General features: G+C 41.4%; 1 protein-coding gene across 3 annotated transcripts in view; it reads right to left on the bottom strand.

The window, feature by feature from the left end:
• PLA2R1 (phospholipase A2 receptor 1) overlaps positions 1-25,008 on the bottom strand; it is a 206,411-nt gene extending 181,403 nt beyond the window's left edge. Inside the window, exons 1-3 of one of the 3 annotated variants that reach the window (XM_033944554.1) lie at positions 24,647-25,008; positions 17,889-18,269; positions 405-578 (exon numbers count right to left, since the gene is read on the bottom strand). In XM_033944554.1, the coding sequence (XP_033800445.1) occupies positions 405-578; positions 17,889-18,269; positions 24,647-24,758 (667 nt within the window). In that variant the 5' untranslated portion in view covers positions 24,759-25,008. Of the gene's footprint in view, positions 1-404; positions 579-17,888; positions 18,270-24,512; positions 24,623-24,646 lie in introns of those variants that run through there. The other 2 variants (XM_033944552.1, XM_033944553.1) reach the window with 2 other exon arrangements.
• Between the last annotated feature and the right edge of the window lie 580 nt (positions 25,009-25,588).

Raw genomic sequence — 25,588 nt, 5'->3', positions numbered from 1 at the left:
CAGGTCACCTATTGAGACTGAACTCAAGGGGATCCCTATTTAACTTATTGTGGGCTTGGATTAAAGAAATTTTTGGAAAATGATCTAAATTTGGGTGTACTATAATACAGGATCTGAAAACTTGAGCAAGCAAAGTTTTTGGTTGCTTACTTTTTGAAAATTTCTACAGTTACTCTATGCTTTCAACATGCGAGCTTGTTCCGTAGATCTGTGAAAAACTCATTTAAATGCATTTTGAATTCTATTTTCTACAAGACATAATACAATATAACTAACACTAGTAAGATCATGATCCTGAAAACAAATGTTTGTGTAAAGGTAAGAACTGTTTTGAATAGACATCAAAATTGCATTGCATCTTTATGCCTTATAACTGCAGGACTGTGGTATGATGTGACACTCACCAGGATTGGTACAGAAGCCCCACTTTCCATCTCTGTCATAGTGGCTGGTTGTGGAACACCAAGGGAACTTCTCTACCCTGCTGTCTTTGATACACTCGTGGTACCATCTGTTGTTATACTTAAATGGGAAAACACAAGGCATGCCAAGGCTATTTCCTCGTAGTGTATATATTTCTGTCACAAATAAAACACACTTGTTAGAAAAAAAGGGATACATATAATTCAGTGCCAGTACTATTTTAAATCTTGATATACTGAAGCTGGATTATTTAGCACCAGAGGCACTGATACTGCAAAAATTTATCAGCTAAGAATATTACCAACAATATGAAATGGGTGGTGTGATTGGTATGTTGATCCACTTAAATGTACAGAAATAAAGGGTAAAAAAATGTATACATAAACTGGACTAAATTAATGGTTTGTTTGTTTGTTTGTTTTTTTACTAACTTTTAAGAACTAATACTCCCTTCTTCAGGTCTGAGCTGAATGAGCAAAAGTTGACATTACCAGAAATTATTAATGAATCACAAAAAGTATTCCAATGACAGTCTGAAAGTGAAAGGAAGGGATCATAGTGACATACGAATCACATTTGGAAAATCCAAAAATGACCTACATCCACTACCCTTGGAGGATGCCGCTGAAAAATGTTCCTTCTCTTCTGGTACTGGCCTTCCACACTAATTCATGCCTTTACATATCACAAGATGCCACTGTTGCCCCTTTGGGAAAGGCCTTAAACATTAGGGGATTTTTACCCTCAATTTTATACAACCAACTGGGCTTAATGCAACTATTAATTGGTTTTACTTCTTTTAAAGCACTTAAAGTTTTAAAGCAATATAAGTAAGTCTTATATTGTTCATAAAACAGCAGTAATAACATAGTTGAAAGTTTAGCACAGCTGTTGCATTGAAGAAAGCATATTTGACAGCCATAGGTTGTTCAATGTCGTAGGGAGCCAATCGGATAGAAGAAATGTTCTGATTGGCCACCATGAGATATTTAAACAAGCAGAGACGCCATAATGATAACGCCTAGGAAGCAGAGCATAGGACTGCTACATAGAGGGTACCAGGCAACATTATTTAGGACCTACAGGGAAATTATATTATTTTCTTTTATAGGTCAGCATTGTTAATACTGGTTTGAAGGTCCTGAGGCAGTGACAGGCAGTCACAAAATGATTGTTGACCTAACATTTTTAAATCTGAGAACACATGATAAAAAGAAATCAGCATTACAAGCTCTTATAATAATGGAGTTTGCTTTTTATTAATGCTAACACGAAAGTTTTTTATGCCGATGATGCAGTGGTCTTGAGACTCACTTAAAACTGAGGCTTTTTCTTTTGTGAGCATTAATATAATTATAGCACTCAAGCTTAGCTAATAATTAGTGGAGAGTATTAGACTTTATTTAAGGAATACTATTCAATGCATAAATGTCTGTAATTGTGGATTAGGCTAGATGTTAAAGATAATAATCAACTCACAAAGACATAAGATCACAGAACAAACCCAGGTGTACACTTCCTGGGGAGCACATGTGGGAATCAGACCACAGTATCAATGACTTTTTGATCAGAATACTTAAAAGAAAAGCTATAATTATCCAGTAAGGTAAGACTTTTGAAATTAAAATGATCAGACCCTTTGAAATTAGGGCTAGATTCACTTACCTTTCCGATCCGTGTCCGACCCGATCCGAGGCCAGCTAACCGATTCACGACGGGCCTGCATGCAAATTATCCCAATCAGAGGCACGTCCCAAATCGACTACGCGTATCACTGAACAGCGATCCCGACACATGTGCAGACCATCTTCTTTGCCTGTAGATGGTATGCTCATGCGCTTGCTCTCCGTGGATTCAACTTTGCTTTGGACTTTTTTACTTCTTTTTTTTTTTTTTTAAGTTGGGCTTTGACTTTCACTCGCTTCCTCCTGCTCCCTGCAAATGTGGGCCTTAGGCCCCGCCCCTGTGCATTGTGATGCACGGGGAGGAGCCTAAGGCCCTGATTGGCTGAGGCGCCATGGGCGCCTCCCTGTTGGGAGGGGCCTGTGGCACCTCAGCCAATCAGGGCTTTAGGCTCCTCCCCGTGCATCATGATGCACCGGGGCAGGGACTAAGGCCCACATTCGCAAGGAGCAGGAGGAGGCAAAGAAGCAGGAGGGCTTTGTGGTTCCTCCTGATCTGGAAGACGTTGCTGGATGCCTAAGGAGCAGGAGGGACTGTCCACCCCTCCTGCATCCAACTGTTAGGTACAGGGGGGTGTCGGATCAGGACGGGTCGGGCCAGGCCCGACCAGGGGTGTGCCGGGCAGGTCGGGGTGGGACAGTGTGACGGTCGGGGGTGTTGCGGTGTGCCAGTCGGGGGAGGGCCAGGCCGAGGGGGTGAGTTGCATGCCGGTCAGGGGGTGACTCAGTTGGTGGCAGGAGGGAGTTGGTATCCCTCCTGCCATATTCGCACGGGCAGGGAGGGCAGCGTCAGCTGGTGGCAGGAGGGAGTGGACATCCCTCCTGCTATTTGTGGGTCGCAAGGGGGGACGATCGTTTGTTGGGAAGGGGCCCTCAGCCATTTTTTGACAGGCTTGCCTGTCTTTTATTATTTTTTTTTTTATGGGGCAGATATTTTGTGTGTGTAACACAAGCAAAATATCTGTGCCATGTAAAAAAATGAATAAAAAAGACAGGCAGGCCTGTCAAAAAGCCTGCAGACCTGACGGTAACTCAGTTACCGACAGGTCTGCAGCAGTCGGGTTTGGCAATAATAAAACCCGACTCAAAATAGCCAAGCAATTGTTAGTGAATCAATTGCTTGGCTATTTTGCATGGGGTTTTCCTAATTTGCATTTGACAATCGCTACAGGCCTTAGTGAACGGGCCAGATGGAAATCTGGTCGTTAAGGGCTAGCAAACCGATCGGTACACAATCGGTTTGCTTAGTGAATCTAGCCCACAGTTGCTTATCCATCAATTCAACTCGCACATTTCTAGAGCCATCAGAAGCGGCACTCCAAATACAAAGTTTATAGAGTTTATAGAGCAGTGATTTGTATTACAAAACATGCATGTCGTGGTGCAATTTGAATACTGCAGACGGCTATTAAAGTTTTTCATTACGCCGTGCCGTTCAGATAAGTGGAAAATATATAAATATGTAAGTTAAACATATAAATAAAGCACTTTAAAATTCCTTATTTAAGATAAACACAGCCGATGAGGAAGCCCTGCGGCAAAGAAACTATAAATTTTGCATTTAGAGTGTCGCTTCTGATGGCTCTAAAAATGTGCGAGTCAGATTGATGGATAAGCAACTATGAGAAGATGAGAAATGAACTGTGTTACTTCATTTATTAAGAACATAAGAATGATTATTTGGGTCTGTACCTTTTTGTTAGATTAGTTACGCACCAGCATTTACACCAGGTTTCAACAGGTATAAGTGCTAAGCCCAACGTCAGGTATTAGATCTGCACTATGCAAATATTCTGTAAAGAGCAAGCTGCAGAATACTAGTTTAGCATGGATCTTCCCAGTGCCTACCTTTGGAAGCCATTTAAAGAATTCCTCCCCATAATGCATAAAATACAGCAATCAATGCAGTCAGTACAAATAGCTAAACAAACAAGTAAACTTTGACCTTTTTCTGTCAAATAGTTGGAGTAGCCCAAGGATTAAAGCAGCAGGCTGAGGACCAGGGAAACCCAATTCAAATCCCACTGTAGCTCCTTGTGACCTTGGGCAAGTCACTTAACTCTCCTTTGCTCAAGTACAAATTTAGCTTAGAAGCCCTCTAGGGACAGGAAAATATCTACTGTACCTGAATGTAACTTGCTTTGAACTAGTGAGACAGAGATTAGCTAAATCCATAGCTCAAGAGGTAGCTCAGTCCAGAAAATTGGGACCAGCCACAGAAAGAGCTCTGGTATAAGTCTCTGCCAAATGCAACAACTTGAGGGAATAAATCTACAAGTAAGGCTTTACCCTCACTACTTTATAGAATATACTTAGAAAGTTGCATGTTTAACTTCTAATTAGTGCCAATCAGCATCAATTATTAGGTTTTAATTACCAATTATCAGTGCTGATTAGCTTGTTAAACAATTAAGTTACACGCACAACTTAAGTCAAACTATACGGAATCTGGGTCTAAAAAGCACCTGTGCGCTAAATAATGTATGAGGGAGTGCTAAAAAGTTCAGTGTCCAACCAACTTCCTAAATTCTGAGTTATTTTGCCACTGTAGCTGAAGAGAGTGTTATTTTATTTTGTAAAGTGTCAATTTGCAGACTCATAATCCTATGTTTTGACACTGTTTCAGATCATTGATTGAACCATGTCAACGAAGTGTGGAATTTTCAAGTGTGGAACTCCGAGCCATCATGAAGTTCCTATTCCTGTAGAAGAAAACTCCAAAGGAAATCCATGAATGTATGATGTAAAGATTGAATGACAAATGCCCATCATACTCCACAATGAAGAAGTGAAGTGCAAACTTTCAGCGTGGAGATTTCAAGACCGAAGATGCAGCAAGGTCTGGGAGGCCTCAAAATGGTGTTAACTCCTGAAATTATTGACCATATCCATGACCTGATTTGGGCAGATCGGCAAATATCAACTGAAACAATTGCTCAGATACTACAGATATCCAGGGAACATGCTGGGTGTATAATCCACGTGCAGCTGTGTATGCAGAAGCTGTCAGTCAAGTGGGTGCCCAAATGTTTGAATGCTGATGAGAAACGATATTGAACGGACACTTTCAAGCTGATTTTGCAGCATTTTCAGCGAACTGGTGCCAACATTTTGGAACTAATTACTGTTGATGAAACATGGTTACACCACTATAATCCTGAGACAAAACAACAGTATGTACAATGGCAGCACTCAGGTTCTCCAAGGCCAAGGAAGTTCAAGACACAAAAATCAGCAGGAAAGGTCATGGCCACAGTGTTTTGGGATCAGGAAGGTATTGTAATGACTATCTTCCAAGGGGGCCAAACAGTTCATGCAGACTACACTACTGTAACTTGCTGTGCTGATTAAAGGAGACACTGAAAGAAAAAAGGAGAGGGAAGCTGTGGAAAGGAGTTCTCTTTTTAGCAAGACAATGCCCTTGCTCACAAGGCTGGCAAAACGATTTTTGTTTTGACTCAGTTGGGGTTTCAGTGCATAGACAATCCATCCTACTCACCAGATCTTGCTCTATCCAACTATTTTCCGTTTCCAAACCTTAAAAGAGTTTGAAAGGGTGACAATTTTCAAGTGATTCAGGGGTGATTGCAGCAGTGGAGCAGTATTTCGGTGACCAGACAGAGTATTTTTTGGAAGGGTTACAGAAACTTCATACTCAATGTGCTAAGTGTGTTGAACTTAGGGGTGAATATGTGGAATAACTTGTAGGTTTCATGGCTCTGCGTCATTCTTTTTTGTTTGCGCTAAGAACTTTTCAGCTCCCCTTTGTAAACACACTGAAATGAGCATGCAGACCTCTCTTCCTCATGACTCAGTCCCTCGTTGCAAACCTATCGCACCAAATACAAGAGTATCCACACAGATCTCCTCTCTATCTCTTCTCTTCTATCACTCAGTCCTACAGTCCCTTCGCCTCCATTTTCCATCCTTCAAACGTGCAAGGCTTGACTCTACCAGAAATGAGGCTTTCTACTGCTTTGCTCCCTCACTCTGGAATACCCTCTTCTCTAACCTTCATCTTGAACTATCATTTCAGAGATTTAAGGTAGCATTAAAAATCCACCTATCCTGGGGGGACCTTTGGCGATGGTGTCAGGAATATGCAAATTGAAAGTGCATATTGTGTTAAGTGTGAGGAATCCCTTGTTCAGGAACTGTTCATTTTATTACCCAGGACACACTTAACTGTTAGACTTGTATCATTGTGAATGTTGCCTGACAAGTCTTTTTATAGTCTCTAATAATGAATGCTGTATTTCTTCTTATCTTCCTCTTTCCTTTCTCAAATGCTGCTTCTTTCCCATTCTAATTTTGGTCTGTAAACCGCTTTGTTCTGTCTGGGATAGCCTGAGAGAACAACCAATATCAGAAGGCACCTTGCCACTATTGCTGATCAACTAGTTTCGACCTCCATTTACCACCTCAGGATTCACTCGTAGGCATTCCAGTTTATTTATGAGCTTCCTGCATGAGACAGCATCAAAGGTTTTTTACTGCAATCTAAACACAACCACATACAGCGCTTGTCCTGACCCGTCAAAGAAATTCATGAAGACATCAAAGTGTTTCCTTCTCGAAATTCCACAAATGCCAGATGTTGGTGACATATCCAGAAAGGAATAATTAGTGTCATGCTCTTAGGAAGCTGATAATACATTAGACAATTCCACGCCGGGGTGAGGGGTAGGGGATTTAAAAACATATAAGGGGGCTTATTTGTTTTTCCCGAGATACTCAGGCTGTCACAGAAGTGTCTTTAATGTGAGAAGAATCTCTCTCTTTTTCAACACTGCATTAGCTTAATTAAATCTGTGTGGAGAGTAGACAGACATGACAGTGTATGAGTAAAATTACAGATCTGAAACTCCTGAGAAGGGGCCTATTTCCAAAAGGGTGGTGGTGGAGGGAGCTAAGGCATACATTTCTGCACTAGCATTTTAAAAAATATAGCATGAATGCACTCCATCTTGTAAATTTCATTTACGGTCCCTATGCAGCAACATGTTTCTGTGTGTCTATTTAGCAGACATGTTTTTATTTACAGTGTTTCAACACATGTTATCGTTTTCTTTGTAAGGAATATTTAAGTCTGTTTAGAAATGAAAAATAGTAGTACTTTATGTAAAAGGTTTAGGGCTAAATTTGTAAGGCATTTCTGTGCACAAACAGAGGTTTACATGTAAAAATCATTACTTTGGGTATAGCTACCTGAGCTTACACACATACATGCTAGATGGGTCCTCGAGGGCCAAAACCAAGTTGGGCTTCAAGATGTCCACAAAGAATATGCATGATAAATCACCTGGACTGGTGGTATACACCCCAGGATAAGGAAAGAACGCAAACATGAAATTTCTGATCTGCTGTGATACATAAATATGGTTTAATGGGTCAGATTCAGCATGGGTTCAGCCAAGAGAAGTCTTCCCTCACCAAGTTGCTGCATTTCTTTGACAGAGTAACTAGACATATGGAGGAAAGTAAGCTGGTTGACAGAGGGGCATTTTCGACAGGATGTCTAAGTCCGACTCAGGACATCCAAAATATTGAGGCCGTAATCGAAAAGGCATCCACGAAGACAAGACATTTAAAAAATGAAATAAATGTTTTCGAAATGGCCGTATAAAACACATTCTGAAGGACATCCAAAAGTTTCCATTATATGATCGGCAAGACGTCCAAAGTAGAAGTCTCTTTAAACATCCCCAATGATGGACACGGTCTGATGAGGACCAGCCAGCACGGTTTCAGCAAAGGCAGATCTTGTTTGACAAACTTGCTGCACTTCTTCGAGGGAGTAAACAGGCAGATAGACAAGGGCAACCCGGTGAACATTGTATATCTGGATTTTCAGAAGGCGTTCGACAAGGTTCCCCATGAATGACTACTTCGGAAAATTGCGAGCCATGGAACAGAGGATGAAATACTCACGTGGATTAAAAACTGGCTGGAGCTTAGGAAACAGAGAGTGGGGGAAAATGGACAATACTCGGACTGGAAGAGCGTCACCAGTGGGGTGCCGCAGGGCTCGGTGCTTGGACCCATGCTAGTCAACATCTTTACAAATGACCTGGACACTGGTACAACGAGTGAGGTGATTAAATATGTGGATGATACGAAGTTATTCAGAGTAGTGAAGACACAGGGGGATTGTGAAGATCTGCAATGTGACATAATCAAGCTCGAGAAATGGCAAATGAGGTTCAACATGGATAAGCGTAAAGTGATGTATGTTGGTAACAAAAATCTCATGCACGAATACAGAATGTCCAAGCGGTACTTGGAGAGACCTCCCAAGAAAGAGACTTGGGAGTTCTGATCAACAAGTCGATGAAGCCGTCCGCTCAATGTGTGGCGGCGGCGAAAACAGCAAACAGAATGCTAGGAATGATAAAGAAGGGGATCACAAACAGATTGGAGAAGGTTATCATGCCGCTGTATCAGGCCTTGGTGCACCCTCACCTGGAGTATTGTGTCCAGCACTGGTCGCCATACATGAAGAAGGACACGGTACTACTCAAAAGGGTCCAGAGAAGATCAACTAAAATGGTTAAAGGGCTGCAGGAGTTGCCGTACAGTGAGAGATTGGAGAAACTGGGCCTCTTTTCCCTTGCAAAGAGGAGACTGAGAGGGTACATGATCGAAACATTCAAAATACTGAAGGGAATAGACAATAGATAAAGACAGATTGTTCACCCTCTCCAAGGTAGGGAGAACAAGAGGGCTCTCTCTAAAGTTGAAAGGGGATAGATTCTGTATAAACTTAAGGAAGTTCTTCTTCACCCAGAGTGGTAGAAAACTGGAACGCTCTTCCGGAGTCTGTTATAGGGGAAAACACCCCCCAGGGATTCAAGACAAAGTTGGACAAGTTCCTGCTAAACTCGAACTGTTTTATTCTGTACAGTATACTCGAAAATAAGACAATCCGGATATAAGTCGAGGTACTCTTTTCCCCCCAACGAAGTTTTGCCTGCGTTACAGGTGATTTTATAGTAAAAAAAAGTATTTAAAAATATTTAAAGTATTTAAAAAGTAAATAATGGCACTTATTTAAAAGACTTGGTTAAAATGAAATAAAGAAAGGATCAATGACGATTAGAGCAGTATCTTTAAGAAATAATGAGAGATTACTGTACTCAACTCTGAAGATCCTTAAAAATGAACGGAGTGAATGAAAGGATAAAAAAACCAATAAGATTGCATAACTGTGTGAAAAAAGTGTACATTTATATATTGCAATCAAAGAAATATACTGCCAACAAAACAACTTTATTGTTTAAACAAGCCAATCAGTGCCAATAATTGTCAATTAACAGCTACTAATTGGCTACTAATTGGAATTTAGGAGCACAACTTTCTAAGCATATTCTATAAAGTAGTGCATGTAAATTCAAGTGCATGGATCTCAAAAGGGGGCATGGCCAGGGGAGGAGCATGGGTAGGTCATGAGCATGGCCCCTTCTTGGGCACAGTTCAAGGGTTTGTGCTCAAGCACCTACAGAGTTTGCATCTCTAGCTTACCTCAAGACTCTCTAAAACTGGAGATAAGCAGATGATAAAGACCAAAATAGCTTATCTAGTCTCTCCAGTGAAGTGGTGAGAATTGTAGCCATTTTTCTGCCCCCCCCCCTCCCCCAAATGCCTTCTTGTATGAAACCTGAAAGGATGGTTTTGGGAATTGCAATCTCATGATTTGATTTATAACTCACAGGATGTTTTTTTTTTTAAACAAATGAAAGCATAAATTAACATAACTGAGTTTGTATTACACGTGTGGAGTCATTTTATGAAATGACGCTTTAAGGTAGCCCTCTAGTGATAACAGTTATTGTAATGGAACAAAACACTCAGGAGTGATTATTTCAAGAGCTCACGCTGTCTCACAAAAGGATAGAGTTAAACAATGAGAACGGTTCATGAAAAGAAATGTCCTTCATTCCTAATGCTTCTGTGCCGTAATTAAATATTAACAAGAAAAAGGAATTTTAATTTATTCTTAGCTCATACTGTCTCATTTGTAACTCAAGACAAGTTACCTTCACATTAAGTTTCTCTGTCCCCCAAGAAGCTTACAATCTAACAATGCAATGTAATAATGTATGGGACACCCGATACACATGGTTCATTGCTGTGTACTAACACAAGTAGTGCACAGCCTTAAGTTTATACTGAGGCCAGGAGGGTTAAAAATGACTTGCCCAAGGTCACAAATAGACTCAGTAGTAGCAGTAGGATTTGAATCCTGGCCTCCTACCAAGTGTGCTAACTGCCACTTTAGCTAAGTACAGTAGTATAAGCTGCAGTGACTGGGAAGCCACATTGAAGTGGCCAAAGGTTTCATTTCCCAAATGCCTTTAGTGCTGGATAATAACAAAGGTTACATCGCTACCTTCCAGAAATGTTTATAAATTAAGCCATGGTGAGGAAATGAATAAGCTGTAAGCTGATGAGGTTTCCCTGTGCTGACAATTAGTGAATTAAGTGATCAGCTTCTGGGTGCAACAACAGCCTTAAAATATTCCTAGAAATAGCCAGGGGAAAAGAGAATGAGAAGGAGCAAGCGCTAGGGCAAAGCTGGCGATCTTGTTAATACAAAGAGCCATGAAATCAGAATACAGAGTCGCAGGGAGCCTCCTCACCTTTGAGGAGGGTGTTGTCTTCTTCCCCCTCACCTTTGCTTCTCCTTCTTCTCTCCAAAGAAAGGGTCATCTCAATCTCTCTTTCTTGCCCCCATTAGCCTCTCTCTCTGTCTTTCCCTTATCCTGGCTCCCTCTAATTTTTTTTCTTTCAGAATTTACCCAATCTGGACCTATCATGACACCTCCAAACCCGTCCACCAGTTCCCCTTCATCAGTCTCCACTGCCCACATCTGTCTCTCTCTCTCTCAAGCCCAGCCTCACCAGTCTCTTCCTCAGCCCCCCACCCAATGTAGTCTCCTTCCTACTGCTATGCACTTAACTAGCTGGTGGCGGCTCTACTTCTGTGGGTTCATTATGCTCCTGCCTCTACCTCCCTTATGCCCCTGCAGGCCACAGACATCATACAAAACCAGAAAAATAAAATACATTTTTAAAAAGGGGTTGTGGTGATGACCCCTTTCGATTTATTATTTATTTTTATCTCGGGGACAAGGAAGAAACAGGACATGCAGGACAGCCTCCTTCCTCTACCCCTTCCTGGCATCTGGCTCCCCAAACACCTTCCTCCCTCCCTTAGCACTTTCTCCTTTGCCCCAACCACCCCGAACCCCAGCAGATGTTTCCCCTCCCCCCAATCCTCACATCACTATCACCTTTCTCTGAACTGGCACTTGCTCTGCCTCTCCTGTGCTGAAGGCCATCATTCCCTGCACTCAGTGGCATAGTCTGCATTGCCACATCTGTGCCACTCCAGACAGCATGTTTACAAGATGTGGGCTAGCATATCCTGAATGCTGATTACAATGCATGAGATCAGCACACAGGAAGCTCCAACCCACCAGTTTTGAACATGCTTCGAGGTCTAACATGGACTCAGATATGCAGCAGTAGTCCCTTAAAAGCTCCTGCTGCTCCTACAGGTCTCCCAAGGGGTTGGAGTTTGAGGTACAGTGGCAGTCACGCTTGCTCATACCTACAGAATAACAGTGCACAAGCCACAGATTTACTTTCAGGAAATAGCCTGCAGCTCGTAAGACACCAGTTGACCATTCCCTTATCCCTGGCCTACAGTTTGGTATATTATGAACGCGATCCATTTCTGGAATAGCTTTCTTTTTTGTCTGTTTTTATTACAGACTTAGATAAATCCTGAGGTGACAGTCAGGTTATGTTTGACCTTCTGAAATGACATGCTATATTCAAAGTTGTAATAGAACTACAGGGGATGAGTGGCCTAGTAGTTAAAGTTGCTGCCTCAGCACCCTGAAGTGAGTTTGATCACAGCATGCTCCCTGTGATTCTGGGCAAGTCACTTAAACCTCCATTACTCCAGGTACCACAGTTAGATTGTGAGCTTGCTGGGGTAGAAAGTAATCAGGTACTCTTAAGTATTTTCCCTATCAGTGTAAACCACTTTGGGTGAATCTCTTCATGACAAAGGTGGTTAATAAATCCCAATAAATAAACTAGACAGGCATTGGGAATTTATTTGGTTTTAAATTACTGCATATTTAGAAGACTAGACTGCCTTGGTGCCATCTGCTCATCTTATAAACATTTGTAAACAGTATATTTTCATGCCTGGGTCCCAGGGAATGCAATAGGTTCCCTTGTATATTCATCAGCATAGCAATTTACTGAATTTTTTAAAACTGTTGAAGAAACACCTTTTTTTTTTTTTTGCAAAATGAAGTATGAATTCTGAATTATATCTTTTATATTATGTGAAAGAGAACTGGATGCCACTAGTTTTACTGTTTGTATTTGTTTGCCATTGACTATGTATGTATTCGTTGTGACCCGCTTTGGGGAAGGCGGGATACAAATAAATAAACTATAAAGACACCAGCAGTCCAGCACTAATGTACAGAGGTTGGAAGAGCCCCTTCACTTTCTTAATTGGGGTAACCTAGGATTGATCTCTTTTCATCTTGCGCCTGTAGAGGGGAGAGGGGATGTTTTATTTGGTGGTTGTACAGGGGTGGGGGTGGGGGTGGGGTGGGAGGGAGGAGGGGACTTTTTTGTAGGAGGGAAGAGGTTGTATTGTGTCTTTATGTCATATGCTGAAGAGTTAAGGTATATGTTAAGCATGGTTGGTTAATCCATAGCACTGTTTTGGAGTGTATTGTTTTGGTGTTTGTTATAATATGCACTGTATTTTGCTATTCTTAAAATAAAAATATTTTCATTGAATGTCAATGGGTTTAACCATCCTATTAAGAGAAAAAAAACAAACCACTCAACTTTTTTAAAACAGCAGGAGGCAGACATATATTTTATTCAGGAAACTCAGTTATCTGCTAGTGAATCAACCAAGTTGGAAGAGTGTGTGTGTGTGTGTGGGGGGGGGGGGGGTCAAGCATAGTTTTTTCACTCCTGCAGTGGGAAAGAAGACTGGGGTGGCTATCCTAATAAATAGAAAATGCTCAGCTGCATTTAGTGTAATTTCAGCAGATCCTATGGAAAGATGGATTCAAGTGCACATGAGCTCAGCAAAAGATATTCTGACGCTTTTTAATATTTATGCCCCTAATTCAAATCAGGCTGAATTTTTCAAAACTCTTCAACAGTTGATTCTGCCACTGGCTTCTTCTAATTTAAAAGTAGCTGGGGACTTTAATGCTGTTATGGATCCATTGTTGGACAAACAACCCAGTAAGCTAATAAAACCAACGGGAGTGGATAATTTAGTACAGTCCTGTGGTTTGAAAGATATATGGCGGATTCTTCATTTTAATGCTCGGGAATTTTCTTTCTACTCCCATGTACATAAATCATTTTCAAGAATAGATTACATTTTTGTTTCAGATCAATTAACTCAGCAGGTTACAAAAGCCAGCATAGACCCAATTATTCTATATGATCATGCTGGAGTTTGGATTGAATTTAAATTTGATGAACAAGATTGTAGTAGACCTGTTTGGAGATTCTATAACACATTGCTTGCAGATTCAAACTTTCTTGAGGAATTTCAATTAAAAATGAATTAATATTTTCAACTCAATGCCTCAGAAGAAATCTCTTTAGAAACATTGTGGAATGCTTTCAAAGCTACTATGAGAGGGCAAATCATTTCGTATTTGGCACACATTAGGAAACAACTTAAAATGGAATTTTCTAATTTGGAACAAAATATTAAGGATGTGTAGTCACAATTGGCCTCGAAATGGGAACAAATTACTTTAGAGGCCCTCTTAAAAGCTAAATATAAATACAATGAGATTTCCTCTCAACTGGCTAGGAAAGATTTGTTTTCTCAACAGGCTCTGTATTATCGAAACTCAATTAAAGCGGGAAGATTATTGGCTAATTACCTCAAAGCAAAAAAAAGGAAAGATTGTGGCTATTAAAGATGAGAAGGGCGAAACCCATTCTCAAATTGGAAATATTTTAAAACAATTTTTGAACTATTATAAAGCTTTATATTCTTCTGAGTTTTATTCAAATAAAGAACTTGAGGATTCAGAGTTTTTAAAGTTAATCAAGGGACCAAAAATTTGAGCATATAAAAGGAAATCTTGAGGCGCCTATATCACTGAAACAACTTCAAGCAGCGTTGAAGTCCCTTAGAGTTGGATCTGCTCCAGGTGGTAATAGTTTCACTGGAGAGTTTTACAAATCATTCCAAATTACATTATTACCTCATCTTTTAAATTTATACTAGGCTCAACTAACTAAAGGTTGCATTACAGGTACTATGGCAGAATCTTTAACTATTGTTTTACCAAAGCCAAATAAAGATCCCATGTTGGTTTCAAATTACAGGCCTATTTCTTTGATTAATGTAGATGGAAAACTTCTGCCTAAGTTATTGGCTTTACACTTGGCCAAGGCTTTACCTTATATTATTGGTATGCACCAAACGGGATTCGTTGCTCAAAGACATTCTTCAAACAACACCAGACTGGCTTTTCATATGTTAAATTTAACAAAAGACATGGATACAGAGAAGGCCTTTGATCGTGTGGAATGGGCCTTCATGTATCAAGCAATGGATTGGTTTGGTATTGGTTCTAGATTTATACAAATGATTCAAACCTTGTATAGTTCCCCTTCTGCCAAATTATATTTTAATAATACTTTTTCAGAACGTTTTCGTCTGGAGAGGGGCATTAGACAAGGGTGTCCATTATTCCCTTTGCTTTTTGATATTGTACTGGAACCCTTGCTATTGGCTATTCAACAGACAAAGGAGATACAGGGTATTCCTTATGCAGGTCGGGAATATAAGTCTCTGCTTATGCAGATGATATTTTGTTTCATTTGAGGAATCCGAATCTACCATCCCGCATTTACTAGATTTGATTGAAAGATTTGGAAAATTTTCTGGATATAAAATAAATTGGAGTAAATCGGAAGTTCTTCCGCTAAATGTACACTGTACAAAAGGATTATTTGACTCTTTCCCTTTCCTTTGGAAAGAAGAGGGTATAAAATATTTAGGTATTTGGATTCAAAAACGCTGGAAGATACGATGAGAGTAAATGAAAAATCCTTATTGCTAAAGGTCTCAGAAACGTGTGAGCAATGGAACCTACTACATTTGTCTTGGTGAGGGAGAGTCCAAACGGTTAAGATGATGATTTTGTCTGTAATTTGCTACCAAATGGATATGTTAAGAACATAAGAACATAAGAAGTTGCCCCCGCTGAGTCAGACCAGAGGTCCATCTTGCTCAGCGGTCCGCTCCCGTGGCGGCCCATCAGAACTAGTGCCTGAACAGTGATCCCTGATTAATTTTATAACTTACCTCTAATCCCATCCCTATAATCTACCTCTACTCTTATCTGTACCCCTCAATCCCTTTGTCTTCCAAGTATCTATCCAAAGCTTCCTTGAACCCCTGTAGCGTGCTCCTGTTTATCACATCCTCCGGTAGCGCGTTCCATGCATCCACCACCCTCTGTGTGAAAAGAACTTCCTAGCGTTTGTTCTAAACTTCTCCCCTTTCAATTTCTCTGAGTGCCCCCTTGTACTTGTTGATCCCCTTAATTTGAAAAATCTGTCCCTATCTATTTTTTCTATGCCCTTCATGATCTTGAAGGTTTCTATCATGTCTCCTATAAGTCTCTGCTTTTCCAGGGAGAAAAGCCCTAGCCTTTTCAGTCTGTCAGTATATGAGAGGTCCTCCATACCCTTTATTAGCTTAGTTGCTCTTCTTTGAACTCTCTCAAGTACCTCCATGTCCTTCTTGAGGTACGGCGACCAGAATTGAACACAGTACTCCAGGTGCGGGCGCACCATAGCACGATATAGTGGCAGGATGACTTCCTTCTTTCTAGTCGTGATACCCTTCTTAATGATACCCAACATTTTGTTTGCTTTCCTTGAGGCTGTTGCACATTGCACCGACGCCTTCAATGTTGTGTCTACCATCACTCCCAGGTCTCTTTCAAGGTCGCTCACCCCTAGCGCTGATCCCCCCGTTTTGTAAGTGAACATCGGGTTGCCAATTTATTTTCAGGGGTCCTTTTATAAGAAATTGAATAGCATTCTTACCAAATTTATTTGGCTGGGTAAAACTGCTTGAATTACTTTAGTATCTTTACAAAAACCAATTGCGGTGGGTGGGGTAAATTTCCCAAACTTTCATAGGTACCATCACCTATATACAGCGTCAGGGTATGTATTGGATCTTTCCTGAGCTCATGAAACATCTCCCTGATTGGCTTTACTTAGAATGGCAATTCTTGTCTCCATTGAGATTATGTCATATTTTAAGTATCAAGTTATTTAGGATTTATAAGGTCAATAGAATTTTATTCGCTACATGGCAGACATTGAAATTTATTAATTAATAACTTAACACCTATTCCGATTCATTTATCCATGTGTCAGTCCTTGTGGTTGAACTCCAAGATTCAAATTGGTGAGTCTAAAATCCTCTGGAAGCACTGGCTGCAGGCGGATATATGCACACTGGATGATGTATTATCAGATGGAAAGCTGCTTGACTTTTCACGACTGAAACAAACATTTGGTATTGCAAAATCTCAAGTATATAAGTGGTTAAATTTGAAGCAGGCCATTCAGAAGGGGTTCCCTGATTGGCGTAAATTAAAAACTCAGTATAGCTTGCCGGGTCTGTGCTTCCAGACAGATTTGCTGGGGCATCAGGCAGCCAAGTGGTATAAATTAATATCTGAATTTTTGAACAAAAAAACAAACACTAGTCTTAGAGACATTTGGAGCATTGAGACAAAGCAGCAGATTTCTGCGTCTCAATGGCCATGAATTTGGACTTGGAGGATGAGATGTATCTATGAGACAAACATGTTTTTTTTTGTTGCATAGAAGTTTTTGGACCCCTGTTAGATTACAAAAATTAGATAGTTCTAAGTCAAATAGATGCTGGCACTGTCATCTCAATATAGGGACACTGGATCATCTGCTCTTCTTTTGGCCCTTGATACTTAAATTTTGGCAATCCATTTGGGATCAAATAAATAGAATACTGGAAGTTCCTTTGGCATTGACGTACGAAGTGGTGCTGTTTGGTAAGTTATTGAGGGCAAAGAGTCCAATAACTCCATACAACAATAGACTACTTCTCATCATGATAGAAGTTGCCTTACAGCTTATTTTGAAAAATTGGGACAGGTTAAACTATAGTTTTTGCTGGGAATCCTTGTGCCAAACTTATAAATTTGAACGTATGAGTGCAATACAATTGGGACATTATAAGAAATTCAAGGAGGTTTGGAACCCATTGATAAAATTTTGTAAAGATTGATTATTAGTTCTAGCCCTTTGTTTATACACATCCAAGATGGATGGGTGGGAAGGGGGGATATGCCTTTAATTTATTATTTGATTGCAATTTTGTTTGTCTTGATCATTTGTATTACTCTTGATTGTCTTTATACTGTATGAAAGGGTGGGGGGGGGGAAGGGATATGTATTTATTATATCATTTGATGGAATTAAGTGTTTATTTTGTACATTTTTTTTATAATATGTTGCACTTGATGTTGGCTTTTAAAATGAATAAAGATATGGAAAAAAAATAAAAATTTATTAAAAAAAAAAAAAAAGGAAGGGCCCCTTCACAACTGCAACTTAATTTTTCCTGTTCCGCTATCAAAACGTAAATATTTTCTTGAAAAGCAGAGTTGCATGTGCCTTATATTTATATTTGTTTACCTTGGTAAGGATGCTCACAAAGACTTTCACTATCCGACATGTACTGCTTCCATGTCTGATACAGCTGCCTGCTCGCCAAAACTCTGCCATTCTCTGAAACAAGTTTATACTGGGAGGCACCACTCAGTGTCGAATTTCTACAGTGCCACTGCAGAAAATATAGAGAGGAGTCACATTCGAAAACGCCCAGTGGCTCGTCCTGATTGCTGATGTCAAGCCCCAGGCACATGTTGCTGCCAACATTGAAAAGGCGCTGCCAATTTACCCACTTCCACAGCATAGACGTGTATCGCTTACTGCAATCTTCTAGGACAAGACCTGATCTATCCACTTTGATGCAGTGCCTGAGAAGCTCATTCTGGATAATAAACATTCCTTTCTCTGTAAACAAACACACAAACATATATTATTAAAAACTCAGAAATATGAGCAATTAGATAAACATTTTGTTTATTGTGCTATCAAATTAAATGCAAAGTAGAGGACCTCGGTATTTTTATCATAATCACAAAAGTAAAATAAAACAGTTTCTTGATCATATATCTCTTTAGCTATAAATGACAATATTATTATTAAGACTTAGCCAAAAGGAAAGATTTATAAACTTTAAAGAGTTTTACCTCATGCAAAATTGTCATTTATTTAATAAGACATTAACTATTTTTTTCTGAGGCTCTCCAAGTACCTACAAATCTAAAATGTGGCCCTGCAAAGGGTATGAGTTTGAGACCACTAGTCTAAGTGGTTTACATTCAGTTACTCAAGCATTTTTCCTCTCTGTCCTGGCAGACTCACACGCTATCTAATGTACGTGGGGCAATAGGGGATTAAGTGACTTGCCCAGGGTCATAAGGAGCAGCATGGGATTTGAACCCACAACCTCAGGGTTAGTCTATAACAATAATGCTCTATTACCTCACAATGCAGCTGTAAAGAGCCTTAGCCTATAGGGAGAGAAGGAGATAGTGGATGCTGCAGATGGGCAAACTGGATGGGCCATTTGGCCTTTATCTGCCATCATGCTTCTATGTTTCTACAATAAATTTCCCCTTACCTAGCAAATAAAAAAAAAAAGAGCAACAAAATGCATCTGGTAGTGAATGGCCAGCCTGTATCTAAATGTCAAGAACAGGGCTAGTAATGCGGACAAATCAAAAGCTAGAGTGCTGCCACTCTCTCCTCCCCCTAGTAGCTTGTCTCTCTCTCTCTCTCCCTTCTTCCCCCCATTCAAGCCATTTATAGCACTTTTCTCCAACCAGTCCCTCTTTTCCTTCAGCCCATCTATACCACATGCTATTCCCCTCAATTTTTTTTTATTTTCCCTTAATTTCTTCTTCCCCCCCTCACTCCTCCTTTCCTCTTCTCCCCTCCCTATTTCCTCTGCCCTTTTTAATTTTTATCCTCCTACACAGGCATAATTTGATGTTTTATATTTGGGAGCAGGAAATTTAATAGCTCTTTGCCTGCTGTACTCCCTAAATCTTTTTTAGCCTGTTCTGCTTCTCATTTCCCTTTGACCCATCCTTCAATCTTCCTTCACTTCTCAGGAAGCTCCAATGCACTTTTTCCTAGACAGTTCCTGTTCCAGGCAGGTTTGATTCACTCATCCCTTTACTGCTGCTTCCCGCTTCTCACTCTCTTCTACAGGCGAGGCTTTTGTTTGTAGGTTTAACTCATCTTCAATTTGTGATTCCCATTGGCCACAAGCTTGGATCATTTCCTTGCTCTGTTCTCTCTAGTTCCAAGCACATTCCTGTTTTCTGGGAATGGTTCCCCATCCCCTTTTGCACTGAAGCATTTCTGCTGTCAATCATAGATTGCAGGCCAATGCTCCCCTTTCTGCCTGCAAATTCTTTGCCACATACTCACCCTGAGCTCTGGAATTCAGCAAGGATCACAGTTTGAAATCTCAAACATGACATGCTGACTGAGAACAAGTTCTAGCACCCCATAGTATAGAAGCATGCACTCATACTAAGCCACTGTGCTCTAGGCTTCCTGCAAGATATTGCTCCAGTGGCCAAGGAACAAGCAGCCAGCACAAGGAACCAAGTTGAGACCTGAGAGGTGATTGTAGTTTTATCAAGGGGAACAAGGATTCAGCAAGTAGCCAGGGAGCCAAACCATAAAACACACCGAGGCCTAGATGCATTAAACAGGGTCAGTAAGACCGCATAGGTCCACTGCAGTGTGATTTTTGGCCAATTCCAAAAGAGCGACTGATGCTCAAACAAGTTTGTATGCAAATGATTTGGCAGAGGTTCTTCATAATCCTCATCTGATCCCACCGATGAATCGCTGTGAGAGTGAGTCTTACACATGCGCAGAGATAGCAGAGCAAGCCCAAACAGCTAAGAGGCAGGAGAAGCCCCGAAGCAGCCTAGTGCCATTCAGCTGTTCGGGGCAGGAGATCTTTTTTTTTTTTTAATGGACACAGACGTTGTGTGTGTTACTCACACACAATATCTGTCCCCATTTAAAAAAAAATTGTGCCACCCCCCTCCTGACCATAGCCATTTCACACCCCTGATAACAATCACAGGTTCCTGAACACCACGATGACAGTGACACACCCAGAGAGAAAGGAGGGATGCCCACTCCCTTCTGCCTCAGCATTCCCATTGCGCATCTGGGCCACCTGGACCCCTCCCTGACACTCCCCCCCAACACTCCTCCTTGCACACCCCATGCTCTCCCTGACACCCCACCAAGACCATGTTTATTTCTAATTTGACCTACTGCCTATAAATACGTCTAAGCGGTTTTCAATAGGTTTAAAATCATTATAAAAATTTTAAAAGGGCTGAAAACAATCACAATATGAAGCATATAAAAACACAGATGATACAGGAGGGAAGGAGAGGGAGAGAATTACAATAAAAAATTTTAATAAAGAAAGGTACAGATGGGAAGGAGTGTAATAAATAAAGGACTGCTCTGGTGGGCTGGGGAATCCGCTCAGAAACTCCAGTCCTTAACCCGTACCTCGTTGTAGAAGCCAGCAAGAAGGATATCCACTCCCTCTTGCCAGCAGGCCCAACTCTTCAAAACAGCGGATCTTCCCCTCCCCGGCTCGTCCCCCCCGGGTCTTCCCCTCCCCGGCTGTGGGAAGGGGCATAAGGGTCTGATTGGCCCAATTATTAAGGTCCTTCCTATGGGTGGGACCTTTGCTTAGGCCCCTCCCTGGTGCATCTCAAGGGAATGGAAGGCCTGTTATTTTGATGAGGCGGGCCTGCTGGCCTGAGGGAGTAGGCATCCCTCTAGCTCAGGGATCTCAAAGTCCCTCCTTGTGGAGCCGCAATCCAGTCGGGTTTTCAAGATTTCCCCAATGAATATGCATTGAAAGCAGTGCATGCACATAGATCTCATGCATATTCATTGGGGAAATCCTGAAAACCCGACTGGATTGCAGTCCTCAAGGAGGGACTTTGAGACCTCTGCTCTAGCTGGCCTTCATGAACAAGGTGGGGGGCGGGGGGGGGGTCGTTGGGGCCACGACAACGGTGGTGGGAGGGAGTGGGCATCACTCCTACTGCTAGGGGGGTGCGTATGTATTGGGAGGGTTGTTTGATGATGGCGGCAGCAAAATTTTCTGGCAGGTCTGTGCTGTCAAGCCTTACTTTCCTGTCAAAGCAATAGAAGTAAAACCCGGATATCTCAATCCATCCTCCTTTTACTAGATCCATATGGTAACCCTAGGTGATGCTCTAGCACCCGCAGCACCCACAGAGCTGGTGACTGTGTCTTCCAGACTGGAAAGACCTGTTGTTACTTTCTCTATAATATCACAAAAATATTCCGGAGCACACTTTTCCTCACTCATCACCTCCCACGTAGACTACTGCAAATTGCTCTTCATTGATCTTCCACTAAACCATCTCTTTCCTCTTCGGTCTGTTCAAAATTCTGCTCCATGCTAGTTCGGTGCATTTGAAAGGAAAAGACAACTGTAAGTTCCAAGCAGCCAGCAAAAAAACCTCCTGGTCAATATTATGAAAGTACGTACACAGATATGAGGATGAGTAGATATAACATTTTTGAATATTCTATAGAGAATAACTTGGGCAATTATTCAGAGGTGATCGGTGTACAGAACCACCAAGACTATACCTATATCAGGCCACACCTCCAGACAGGATGGCTAAGCAAGGAAAAGACTGATCAGGAAGGTAATCAAGAGACAAAGAACATCCTTGAAAGAAGCAAGAGGCTTTTACAGCCAAGACTGGTAAAATTGTGCATCTGACAATATTCCGAGCATTTCACAAATTCATTATGTATAGCAAGGTGGCCATTACTCAAGAAACCCTGCTCTGAAAGCCATTTGAGGCATGCCAAGGAACATTCAAGAGATACTGTGGCAAGCTGGCAAAATGTTATGTAGCTTGAGAAAACTAAAATAGAATCACCCAGAAAACACCACTCTTACCAGGAAACAGTGATGGCAGCATCATGTTATTGGGATGATTCTTGCTGGCAGAAACTAGGCAACTTATCAGGATAGAAGGAACAATGAATGCAGAAAACAATTCAGAAAACATCCTGGAGGAAAACTTGATGTTACATTTCAATTTCCCATTTTTACTATTCTGATTCTCCCTGTACCATATAATCTAGGCTGTCTTCCTCTGCCTATTCCATCAAAACTACAATGCAGTGCCGTGGTTTTATTTAACAAAAAAAAAAAAAGCCAGCTGGCTATTCATCCTGGTATGACTTGTTCTTGGCTCACAAAGCCCAACCAGATTTACTGGCTGAATTTTAAGCTTGGCCCTGCCTGTGAATTTTAAGTCATGTCACCCCTTTGTCACAAGCTGGCAGAATAATGGTGTTGGAGGACACATGGCCCTTAATCACTTACAAACCAAGGGTTATGAAGTTGAGAAAACAAGCTGCGTACTTCTTCTGCACAATACAGTTTTGAGTATGATGCCATACAAATAAGTTGGAAAAGATGTCACTGATGACATCGTCAGCAACGCAGCAGAGGAAAGGCCCAGGCCGCGAAGCAGCATGTCTAGATTGCTGCCGACGCTGCCGGTTTGTTATAAGGTACATTTATTTCTGTCTCGCAGTTTGGATGGGAGGGAGAGATGGGTTGATGAGGGGGGGCGTAGCAGCGGCGGGGGTGAGGATAGAAAGATGCTACACGGGGATGAGAGGAAGGGAGGGATAGAAGCTGCAAGGGTTCTGCTGCACAAGGGATAGGAGGGAGGGATAGAAAGATACTGCACAAGGAGATGGGTGAGAGGGGAGGAAAGATGCTGCACATGTGGGGGAGAGAAAAGAAATAGGAAGAATTTGGCCATTGTAACATCACTGATGAGGTTGGCTCTGAGGCACCTTGGAATGAGGCATTATGACATCACAATCTCAGCTCTGGAATGTTGTTCTCATTGGGGTTCCGGAATCTTGCTATTCTTTGAGATGCTGGAATGTTGCTACTCCTTGGGTTTTGGCCAGGTACTAGTGACCTGGATTGGCCACCGTGAGACCGGGCTACTGGACTTGATGGACCATTGGTCTGACCCAGTAAGGCTATTCTCATGTACTAACCATGGCTGAGCACTTGTCGTGCCACTCGTATCAGAAACTGAGGTGGCGTCGGCTTTCTACTGCCAAGAGATGTGCGTCTCAACACTTGATCTTGTCTATAACTCGACTTTCTTGGCCGACCTGAACGCTGTCTATCCTGCGTTCCTCCTGTCTTCTTCTGAAACACCCTGATCACTGTAGTACTTTGATTGTATCCCACCCTCTGGGCAATCTGAATGCTGGAATACCCCTCTTCACCGAACCACTATTCGGACCCGGTTTTTCTCGGACAAGAACTGAAATTTGGTCTTCACTGCTATTCAGTGTGAACAAAACTAGTTGCAAAAATCCCAGAAATGTATACATCTGGCCATGTAGTGAAGCTTAATGCAGATTGGCTGCAAAAATATCACTTCTTGTATTAATAATTGGGAGGGGGGGGGGAAATGATTTTTTTATGTATAAATTGTGTATTTAATAGTGCGTTTTATGAAATATTTATGTTCAAGTAATTTTATTGCACTGTCAAAGTTTATAAAAATCAATAAAGATTTATAAGAAAAAGAAAATTAACTGAGCAATTAAAAAAAAAAATCACTTCTGATTTGCTGCAAATGCTACACTGCTGATTGGTGAATTTCGATTCAATTCTCACACAAATTCTTATGCCTGCTATCAAAATCATTCTGATCAATCTGATGTAACTGAAGTCACAGATATCAAGGAATTAACAGATATGCTATGAAGTTACATGGAATTATACTTTTCAGACAAAATTATGTTCAGTTAGTAGTTTAAATTATGTTAACTGTGTCTCAAATGACTAAATACTTGAATTTCACTATGTGACAGTTCTAACATTGATTTGCGGATAATTAAGCGCCCAAGGCCATAAAAATATCCATTGGTTTCTGTCTGATGGTTATCTGCCCTTAATCGCAGAGAGCCGGTCATTGCTTTTTCCCAAGACCGGATGTTTTCATGCAGCCAAGGGCAGGAATTGACCTCCTAAATGTAAGCCAGTCCTAAAATCTCTGTTTGCGTAGTTTATTAATTCTAAGCAGACCAACATCTGGGTTTATCCATTACCTCCGGCACTCGCTTGAAATTATGCAATAACCGGGCTGTTGTTTGGGGGAAACACGCAGCTGTGCATCGCACGGTTGCAAATCTTCATCTGAGAGCTAGTTAGTGGACGGTTAAACCTAGTCGGCTTCACTTACTGAGCAAAGCAGAAAGTTGATCCTCCGTCAAAGTTGTTTCTTCTTCAGCAAAACTCTGACAAATCAGCGGCAGCAATGCAAACACACATTTCGTGACATCCAATCGTCCCATTGTAACGGTGAATGAAAAACCATCTCACGGATACACGCTGTTATATTTCTTAAAAGTGCAGCGCAAAAAAAAACAAAAAAAACAATCGCTCGCGAAATAATTACACGACCCCCCTCCACCCAAGTCGCTTTCGCTCCGGAGCTGGGAAGGGCGGAGCTTGGATTAATGGGCGGAGCTATGCATAGCTTGACAGGGCTGGAGGAGTCCCAGTGTTGATTGGGGGGTTGATAGGTAGGTTCGTAAAAGAGTTTCAAATCAACGCTGAAAAGAAATGACTCTGAAGTAGGGGAACTGTTATAAGGATTGGGTTTCTGGAGCTGGGAGGTAATTTATAATGGCCAGCACTTTCCTTAGCTTGGTTGGGGGCACCAAGCTGGGAAAATGGCGGGAAGCCAGTAAAGTGGACTGGAATGTGTCCAGAGCTTAATTTATAGACAAAAAGGGAGGGGAATTATAGAAGTGGAGGAAGGGGCAGGTAGACGGACCAGGGGCAGGAGCAACAGGAAAAGATGGTTTAATTAGGAAGCAAAGGGACTGAAAAAAAAGTGGATGAATTGTGCTTCAGGCTTCCCCGCCTCCCAGAAACTACCCTCATAAGAGGCAAGTTTAAGAGAAGAAAAAGTCAAGTGGCCTTATCTAGTAAGAAGTGGAGGAGATTGACAACCAGGAAAGTCTGGTTCAGATCCCACTGCTACTTCTTCTGATCTTGGGCAAATCAGGTAACCCTCCTTTGTTTGGGGTGCAAATAAGTGCTCAGATAATTGTTATGCATGTGCTGTTCTATGAAACTGACCTGGCGTAAGTGGGTGCTCACTTCATGATCTTTGGGC

This window comes from Geotrypetes seraphini, chromosome 5 (genome assembly GCF_902459505.1).
Source record: "Geotrypetes seraphini chromosome 5, aGeoSer1.1, whole genome shotgun sequence".
Lineage (NCBI taxonomy): Eukaryota > Metazoa > Chordata > Amphibia > Gymnophiona > Dermophiidae > Geotrypetes > Geotrypetes seraphini.
This window is presented reverse-complemented; position numbering and strand designations above follow the sequence as displayed.